The 10,400-nt window shown below is 41.5% G+C and overlaps 1 protein-coding gene across 1 annotated transcript; it reads right to left on the bottom strand.

Annotated features, from left to right (window-relative positions):
- Positions 1 to 1,292: 1,292 nt before the first annotated feature.
- Positions 1,293 to 6,141, bottom strand: GPR85 (G protein-coupled receptor 85). The gene is made up of 2 exons (XM_088141717.1): positions 4,339 to 6,141; positions 1,293 to 4,178 (listed from the first exon to the last, which is right to left on the bottom strand). Exon 2 carries the CDS (start codon positions 3,996 to 3,998, stop codon positions 2,886 to 2,888), a length of 1,113 nt encoding a protein of 370 aa, XP_087997843.1. The 5' UTR covers positions 3,999 to 4,178; positions 4,339 to 6,141; the 3' UTR covers positions 1,293 to 2,885.
- Positions 6,142 to 10,400: the final 4,259 nt, after the last annotated feature.

The raw sequence follows: 10,400 nt of genomic DNA, 5'->3' as shown, positions 1-10,400 counted from the left end.
CAACATTTTAAGTTTCCCATTGCCTGTGATGCTTGCTGAATAAGAGAAAGTTTAGAAATTTCTGGCCTTTAAGATGTCTGCATCTGTATGCATTTACAATAAGAACTGCACTTTTATTAAATCATTAAAATGTGAGAACGATATAACTTATGGAGGTAATTACTGGATAAAACTTAGCACCTAATCCATCATAGCAGCCAGCCTTAAACAGAATAGCTTCATGTATCCTTATTACATGAAGGGGAAACTCTCTTTATTCTCATACTGCTAGCTCCTCAAGACATTTCTGCTTGAGAATTACCCTTATTTTGAGACAGACATTTTGAAAACTGTCCTATGAACCACTACAGATAATCATTCATAAAAGTTTTCTTCCCATGCATGTGCAGAACCACCATAGACAACATCACTTGTACTATTATGAGGGGAAATGCGCAAAACATTTGCACATGTATTTAATTATATAAGTATACAAGGTACAATGGACACATCCATAATCTTTACATGTGGTTATTTGAATGGATAAAGCCAAAATTTTCCTATACCTGTGTAGCAAAAAATGCAGAAAAGAGGCACAATATGTTTAGGAATTATGATAATACTATTGAAGTTGGACTTGATCAGACTTGTGTCTCAGTACTCCAATTGAACTATATATTATGAGGTTCAGGCAACAAGGCGGTACTCTGAAACTTCCTGCACATAATTGTTTGGGGATTATGACCTGAAATTTTTTTGCATTCATGAAGATTGAGTATTGCAGTGTTTTAACACTACATGCTAAATTTAGCCTTTGAACCCATCAACATGAGCATGAAGTACAAATGAGGTCATGTAAAGAAGCTAGCTATGAGCATTTATGCATTCACTGTTTAGTCCCTAATCTGTAACTGTATTATTTGGTTATATGTGAAAAAAAGAACATTATGCCTGGGCTATGTAGTTATGTATATATTGCAATTCAAATATTAGCATGGTCCAAAATATTTTGAGATAACTGATTGCCAGCTCTAGGACTACAGTGAAATATAGAGCCCAGCAATATTCATTGGATCGTGTCCTTGTTCATAGAAGTTCAATCTTTTTGTCCACATTTTTGCTTTACTAAGTTACTGCATTAAAAATTGTCCTCTGTATTAGATTTCAAATACTATGTAGTGCCTCTAAGTAGAACTGACATATTCAAATGGATAACAGGATAATTATGATAAACTACACAAGAGTGCTATTGTCGAGAATATCATTTATCAATCCTGTGGTCCCCATCATTCATGCATTTTACAGGTTGGGAATACAGTAACTTCAAAGAATAATAATCCATAATGGCTACATTCTTAATAATTCATGCTCATTAAATAAAATTACTAATAATCATAATGAAAGGTTGGTTGTATAAGTGGAAAAATGTAAAAATTTATTCCAAGGAAAATTAACAGGCTACACAGATAAATTTTGGCAAATGCAACTTTATATTGAAATCCACACATCTGTATCTTAAAGAAGGAAAGACTCACAGACTCAAATGTCTTTCTAAGGTACTAGAAATCATATTATATGCTTTCACAAGTTAAAATTGAAATAATTTGAAACAACTAATACACCAAAAATGTGCAGAAAGTATCAACAAGACTGTGCCTTCAGTAGAATAAATGCTTTACACATTGTGCAAGATATCTTACTAAGGCTGCGGTCTTCCCATGACAGCTGTCTTAAAAATATAAACACACATAGACTGCCTGTGTTTCTCAGAACAAACTAGAATGGGCAACACACTTAGAGGGGGGAAAATTATATCATCCTAGCAATAGGCATACTGATCTGGGGGAATCATGGGAATAAAAATGGGATTAAGTGATCTTTCATGCATTCCCAAATGACAGACTAGAGTGACCAATTCATTTTTCTTTACTTATCTGCAAAAAATGCTGAACAAAATGGAAGATACTAGATAATCCCTTAAGGCAACATGTGGTATATTCCATGTATGATTACTCCTTGACGTTACAGTTGGATAATCTCATTAATGTTGCCTAACTGACCGATATCTAGATTTTGAAAATATAAAATGGGTCCAATCAATACTAAATCAAATCAGAATTTTAAAAAAGACTCAAAAAAGGAAACAAACTCACAAAGAATACAATTATATGCATGTAATATTCCATCCAAAATTAAAGCATTTTAAACAAAAAGAAGGTACTCAGAGAACATTAAAAGTCTAATTTAAACAAAAGAGGAAAGAAAAGAAAAACCCAGAAAACAACTGCTTTGGAATGTTCTCCTAAACACTCAAGGCAAACAAAGAATGAAAATTCAGCAGTACATGGCACACAGTTTCCCATCAACTATAGGACTGAAGTCAGTCCCCAGATTTTAGTCTTCAAAAAATAATAACGGTATGAAATGGCTGAAAGGTCATCCAGTGCCTAAAATTAGTTTTATCAACACATTAACCTCATGTCAAACTTAATTGATTCAGATGTCCAATGCTAACCTTTGTGATGGTCTTACTTTACGTCATGGTATATATACAGCATTTAGTGCTGATATATTTAGCACCTGCTACTCTCTGAATCATTACCTAGATTTCAACCCCATCAAAGCATTTCAGGGCAGTGGCTCAGTCCTTTATCCTTAATTACAAACCTTCCCGAATGGTCAGCAGGAATAAGTTTAGATTTCAAAATAGGATTTAGTGATGAGCTATTGCAAAAATGGCAGAATATTGTTGCCCAAATCCTTACAATTGCTGACATCCCCCTTTTAATGCTGTCCTCTTCCTTCTCCTCTTCTTCTTCTCCTCAAGACATGGCAACAGTAACCCACAATTGCTTAGCAGAGAAGGGTAGTGTTTTCACAAGACTAAAGATTTTACAGATGCTCCCTCATATAACACAGTAAGGTTCCCTTGGTAACCTGGATTTTCTGCAGTAAAGAAGGGTTGTGCTGAAACAGCGCCTCAGCTCTCTGTTGGAGAAAATGCAGACAAAAGGATTGATTCCAGCTTGGGCAAAACTCATCCAAACAGCAGCTGTTAGAAATCCCCCAGGAACCACAGGGCCTCTTGCAAAAACTCTCCAGTAGCAGGCGACCAGATAGGGTCCCCACAAGGTGAGAAAGAGGAATGTCATTATATAGAACATTCTACTGATTCGTTTTTCCATTTTGAACTCATCCAAGACAAGTAGCCTTCTCCTGCTTGTGGTGTTGGCATTTTGCCTGATCCCCAACAAGGTAGGCGGTGTGGGACCCCTTCCAAATCCAGCCAGCCAATTTGCAGCCGCTTGACCACTGGCACCAGGGCCATGAAATGTCCAGTTCTGGCTCACCGCAGCAACAAACTGAACTGGCTTCATTTTCCTGCGATCATGAACAAAAAAGATCAGCTTGAGGTAGACAAGCTGTGTGGCTAGAAGGATGAGAGCAAGAAGCAGCATAAATCCCAGAGAATCATTGGCTCTGAAGGAGCGATGCTGAAAGGTGCACTGGTCTTCCTCCCTAATAAATGAATAGGTGCCCACATCCAGTACTGGAGGGAATGCCATAGCTACGGAGAGGGTCCACACCATACAGATCACTGCCAAACAAGTCCAAAAGGACAGTCTTTTTGTATAAAAGCGGTGGTGGGCAATAGCTAAGTATCTGGTGACGCTTATGCAGAACAGCATGAAAGCAGTGTGGAAACAGGACAGGACACCCAAGAAGGCAATCACTTTGCAAGTGAGGGTCCCATACGTCCAAGATGAACCGTTTTTCACGGAAGTAAAAACAAATGGGAAACAAATTGCAGATCTGAGGATATCTGAGCAGCAAAGATCCAAGAGGAAGTAATAAGGAGCTCTATGCAAGGACTTGTCTTTAACTAGCAAAATGGAGATCAGGAGGTTCCCTACCACACTGACTCCTATGATGAATCCCAGAGAAGTCAATTTCAAAAATGCTGTTAAAGGGGAAAGATTTTGCAAAATGTTGTCAGCTGCATGGCTGTAGTTCGCCATAGATGGATGGATGATAAGAAGGTTGCCTCAGTCAAGTCTCATGATCTATATATATGAATAAGGAAAAAATAGATCCATACATCTTACTGTGAATGTATTCCAAAAGCAGGTCTGATCTGGGGTTTAGTTACATAGTACATTCTCTTTTCTTCCTCCCGATTCGTCATGCCATCAAAATATCTGAAAGAAAAAAAAAATCAAGCCATCAGGCCTTAAGTTAACATACAAATAATGCCAGGACGTGCTAACCAATATGTTAATTTATGGAGAGCCAAAGGAAGTTGCGAGTTGGAGTACTATTATTTGTTTGAGGGAAATTCAGTGAGAACTGCACACTTACTATGCAATGCTTTAGGTTTATTCACAATTCCTCAGATTGTTTACAATCCAATCTCCAGACAAGATGAGAGACCTGTATTTTCACTGCTTCCAAACAGCTGGATTCATACGAGATAATTCCAAGCACTGGTGACACTGGTCTCTTTTAAAAATAAAATGGTAAGGAAGACTGTTGAATAGCTCTGTCATGTCCACCTTTTCTGTTTATATGAAGGGCTTCAGAGGCAGATGCTGGGCTGATATGGAATACCTCCAAAAGGCACCCTGCAGAATGTATGTTTTCTAACCCAACTTACCAAAGCATATAATCACGCCCTGCTAGTTCATCCACCCTGAAAGCAGATAACAGAAACACAATTTTCCCAGGGAACTGGGTTCATCCTCTCCTCAGACTTGTAAATAAGGGTCTATGCTAAAGAGTTGACAGCCCAGTGTTTTATGGGCTTTTGTGTCCTTTTCTAACGATATGGGGGTGGGGAAAAGCAGAGCAGTACTGAATATACCCGTACAGTCATGTGTGTTTAGGAAATACACCCCAGGAATAACATCATCTCATTCAGACATTTCCCACCAAGGCTACCACAAAATGCAAGGATTCGTATTTAGACTATTAAACTTCGGGATTTATCTCGATGCTCTCTCGCCAGAAACAGTTCCTGGACCCAGAACATAAAACCCCCAGCTGCTTCCTGGGATTTGGGGGTAGGAGCGCCATTCAAGGCACCAGCAAGCACGGCTGCCCGCTCGCCTCTTCCCATGGAGTGCTCTTCCTCCGCCCTCGCTTCTCGGGCTTACAACATCGCATCTTGACAATGGATCCAAGGAAAAGCCCTTCCACCATTCCACCATCCAGGAATCGCCTGGCTGCTGCTGCTGCTGCTGCTGCTGCTGCTGCTGCTCGGTAAACAAGAGCCCGATCGGATCACGACAGCTTTGTTCCAAACAGACACACCAACACACAGCAACCATCAACTGCACAGACCGGCCGACCGACCCCGCGGAATGTGCTTCCCCCCCAGCCCCCTCTTCCATGTACATCCACACGGCGTCGAGAGGCAAGCAGACGCAGGGGGTCTGCTTCGGAGCCCGCGGCTTCACGCGCTGGGGGCATCGGCTCTCCGGCGCCGACTGCTCTTCCCTTCATCAGCTGATTCTAAAATGACCCCCCCCCCCGGAATCACCATAACACCCAAGCAGCCTAAAGGATGGAGGTGGGGTGTCCCTCCAGCCCCGCTCCAACTGCCGCCTCGCATCTCATCTCCCCTCCTCAGACAGATGCATTGATACTTCGATCTCTCTCTAGCGATCTCGGGTCACACACATACACGCGCGCGGCTCTCCCCCTATACCTGTAGGTGCTGGAGAAAGGGGGAGATAGAGAGAAGCCCCCTCCCCCCCTCACCAGGTCTTCTTTTTTCTATTTGCTGGTATTTTCATGCCTCGATTTATTTCTTTATTTCCTGGGCTCCTCGGCTGCTCAGGCTCAGGAGTCAGTGGGCTCAGCCGGCGCATGCTCAGTGAGCCTCCTTGAGCGCCTAGCCTCGTCTTCCCCGTCGCAGCGGCACAATCGCTCCCACTAACGCGGCAGCAGCCGGTGCCCCGTCGCCGTCGCCGTCGGCACGAGGAGGGCGCGCGGCCCCAGGAGCCGGGGAGTAGCCAGGCAGGAGGCCGGCCGGGCGGCCGGCAGGCTGCCTCTGCCAGCGCCGCCGCAACGCTTGGCTCGGAGTGCTGCTGGCCCGGGAGCAGGTCTGGAAGGAAACGCTCCAAGGCTTGCTTCTGAACTCGCCCGTTTTCAGTCCAGGAGAAGCTCCCTCTCTCTCTCTCTCTCTCCCTCTCCCTCCCCCTCCCCCCGCCCGCCATCTCCCCCACCCCCCCGCCGCCCCCATCTCTTTCTCCTGATGATGACTGCATTGTTATTGCACTTGGCAGAACCGTGGTGGGAGGAGGGACAAGACGGGGATGCTCCCTCCTGCTTCTGAACTGAATTCCTCCGATTCCCCTTTTGGCAAGGAAGTGAGGAATCTTCCATACTATTATTTGCAACAACATGGTACTTGATTTTTTTTTTTTTTTAATGGCAGAGGACTGCAGAAATTAGGAGGGGAGATTCAGAAAAGAGACCAGTTGGGGCCCATTACCTGTTATACCTAAGTTTCTAGGATGTCATGATTTGTCTCATTTGGGGGATGGGGATTTATTTATCTGGACATCGGTTGTGGCTCCAGCTGAAGTGAGAACTACAAATGGAGCTGTGGAGTTGGAAGGATTCTAGTTTCCAGTGGTAGACTGGGAGAGGATCTGTGGGAGGTGAGGACAGGCAGAAAAGCTAAGTCCATTTCTCCAGAAGTGGGGAGTTTTGGCCCATGGAATTATGATTGAGTTTATGTTCATGCTTGTACCCCCAAACATACTTTCTCCAACCCTCTTCCTCTGATTTTGAAGAAGTTAGTAATGAAGCATGTCCAGGAACACAGCCACACGTAAAATAAATAATCAATATAGTTCATGATTCAGTTGTAATTTGTTAGCGAAAAGTGCAAGCAATGTCACGGGTTGTAGTGACCTGGCTGACTGGCAGTGTAGGTTTGCGTGGCTGGCTGCTTGCCTCTTTTCCTTTTCTTCTTGGGTGCATCATCATCATCATCATCATCATTATTATTATTATTATTATTATTTTATTAGATTTATCTCTACCCACCTCCCCTAATGGGGGACTCTGGGTGGCTCACGTAGTACAACATTCTAACATTTTACAACTTAACATTTTACAACATTTATCTTAACTATCTAACATTTTACAACCTATTCTATATGGCCAGCAGCGGTAGCAAGGGGGTCGGCTTTGAAAGCAGTTGTTTCCATCTTGCTGGCAGCTGCCAAAAGTAGGAATACTAAAGAGAATCATTTAGGAAGCCAAAAGACTTTGTACTGATAACCAGTTAATTACTGAGGTGCCACTGAGTCAGATTCACCTCCTGACGGCTGCATGGACAAACACTCCCACCTTCTTCACCAATCTTCGGTAATAGCTTGTAGCTATTTCAAGGACATTTCAGTAATCTTTTTGATCCCATTCATCTATCTTATCTGCTGCCTTATCCTTCTTTTACTTCCCTCAAGCATAATCACTTTTTCTAATTCATCTTCTACTTGTATCACATATTCAAAGTATATGAGTTTCTGCTTGCTGATCCCTGCCTCAAGGGAGCAGTCAGCCTTTATTCGGTCACAAATTAATTGATTCTTCTTGCAGCCTAGGGTACGCTCCTCCAAATCCCTAAGTTAAAGACATCTATTTTCTCTCTTTCTTAGTGACCAACTTTCCCAAAAGGACACTGGAAAGATAATTGCTTTTACAATTCTGATATTTGTTGTCATTGAAATGGCCTTGTCCTTCATGATCTTGTCTAAATTACTGATTCCTAAGTACATTTTGAAAAGAATATGAGTATGTGTCCCAGTGGGTGGCAACTTGAAAAAGTTAAGCAGAATTGGACCTGGCTAGTACTAGATTGGAGGCCACCATAAAATTCCAAGGTAGTGTAGATTGGGAAATTAAAAAGTCATTGTGAAAGAGAATAATGGCAAACTGTTTCTCTATTGTTGCCAAAAACCCCTACATGGATATATCCATGTAGTCATTTGGAATTGAACTCCTCTCAAGATAAATACTACTTTGTGGGTGTGCATGTTTGTCAGTGAAGGGAGGTGGTGATATGGAACATACCAAGATGTGTGTTTAAGCCTAACCTCTGCAAGATTCTTTAATAGATGTGGCAAGAGAAGCTATGGAAATGCTTTATATTTTTCTATATGCTGGCTACCCCTCCATGTTACTGCTCTATAAATGAATCATGACCTCTCAAAATCCTGTATGAACCATAATTACTGTTGTCTTTTTCACAAAGCTAAGCAGGTAAAGTTCAGAACTGTTAAAAGCTACTTCCTCATTGTTTTCGGTTTACAGTAGTTTTAATGCTAAGGAATGTTGTTTGTTGAGAGAGATTTCATGTAGTATGGCCAGACAAATCTTGTTGACATAGAAAAGAGTCCATGTAGTAGATGTCCACTGTAGATGTTCAACGAGAACAACCTTCCACTGCTATTATTAATTGGTTCCAGTGTCTTACAAGTAAGAAATTCTCCTCATGAGCAATTAATATCTGTCCTCCTATACCTTAAATCCTGAGCTTTGGAGAATAAAAAATAGAATAAGATATATAAAAAAAATAGATGTTCGCTATATCCCCACTCTCACTGCATCAAAATCAACCCCAAATTCAACTGTATCACCAAATGATGGTTTAGAAAGTTTTCCATTGTTTTTGGAAGATACTCAGGCCAAAACCTTGATGAAACCTAAGGGAAAGGTCTCTCAAAGCTAGGACCCAGCAGATAATATATTTTTCTTTATTTTTAAACATTCATTCTCAGTGGATGATAGGACAATCAAGTAGTCCTTTGTGGTAGATTCCAGAATTCAGTTTTTTTTTTTAAAGATTGTCCTATAAGACTGCAACATGAAGGGCTAAAATTATACTGCAAGCCAGTGGCTTGGTCTGTAATTGTAAAAAGTTAATAAATATGCCCCCAGTGATTGGTCACTGAATATATGAACAGATAGTACTCAATAGGTGTTTTGAAAAGATATAATACTCCTTTCTGTGTTACAACTAAAGCACTCTATTGACAAGAGCAAGACAAATATTAATACTGCAACCATCCAGTGATGCTTATAAACATGTGAACCATTAATGTGATACTGGCCTAATTTATAATTCCTAGATCACTGGGAGAGAGTATAGTTCAGTAAGCAGGCATACATTTTGTTTATAGAAGGTCCAAGTTCTCTCACTGATGGCTGAAGAAACGTCAGCCCAAAAATCTGGAGAGCAACTGGAGAGTGTTGACCAGGAGTTGGCAATCAAATACCCTCCTGATCTTTTGGACTACCACAATTTCCTGTCAGTGACTCTGTTGGCTAAGGCTGATGGAAGTTGGTTCAACAAATCTGAAGGAAACAAGGCACCTGCTATTTGTGAAATTGGACTAGATGCACCAGAAGTTGGACTCTGTTTGAAGCCAGAGGGGGTTAGCTGGAGAGGTGGAGTAGTTCCTGGGATCTGAGAGGTTGTTAATGCCTTGCTGAGGGAGGGGACAATGCCAGTGGCTTTGAAAGAGGCTTACTGAAATCACTCTGAGGATTGCATTTGTGCTGGGTAAAGCAGTCGACCATTCCCCATTTGTGGGAGGCCTGGGGGCTGATGCTTGAGGTTAGATCAGGTTCTCATCTGGCCACTTTTTGGGAGAAACTGAAGACTCAGCTCTTCTGGAGGGCATTTGGGTTGTGATGCCCAAGGGACTGGTAGTGTATTTTTTGCTTGGTGTTTTGCTTGGTCATTGTGATTTTGCCATTTTGGTTTTTGTCTTGTTCCATATTATAAGCTACCAAGACCTGGGTAGACTGAGGCAAGATAGAAACCAAATAAATAAGCAAGCAAATAAATAAATAAATAAACTTCCTTTGTTCCTATAGACTTAACACAGTTTAACATTCATTTTAGAGTCCAGCTTCAACTTCTACTTAGCCTGTATAATTTAAACACAAAGTGTTCTATTTGCAGCCCTGTCCAATTCTGTTAAGGCACACTGTCTGGTTGTAATATAATTCATTCCCATGGAAGTATATGGATTGGCGTGCATATGTAGGTGCTCAATATTCCAGCCTAATCCAGCAAAGCACTTAAGCAGATGAACAGGAATAACACATCAAAATTTAGTAAATAATTGTCTTCTTCATGAAGGAAGGATACTCGGTGCATTGCCGACTCAAGCTGAAAATGATTAAACATCTTCAGTTAGTTAAAAGCACGTTGCAAATGGTATCAAATTTACAGTGCGTATTACAATGCAGCCTTGTCCTATTAGGTACATTTTACTGGATGATTGCTATAAGCTGTGGCTCTGTAGCAAAGGATGAAAATGTTCAGTCACCTGAGACATATTTTTCCACCTGGTGCCTATGTCCTGATAATGCCTGTTTAGGAATAGGTCATCTCTGAA

The sequence above is a fragment of the Python bivittatus genome, unplaced genomic scaffold, assembly GCF_059951505.1.
Source record: "Python bivittatus isolate LINGU-HERP-01145 unplaced genomic scaffold, Pbiv_v1 ctg000330_np1212, whole genome shotgun sequence".
NCBI lineage: Eukaryota > Metazoa > Chordata > Lepidosauria > Squamata > Pythonidae > Python > Python bivittatus.
Note: the sequence above shows the minus strand (reverse complement) of the source record. Positions and strands in the feature narration are given on the sequence as shown.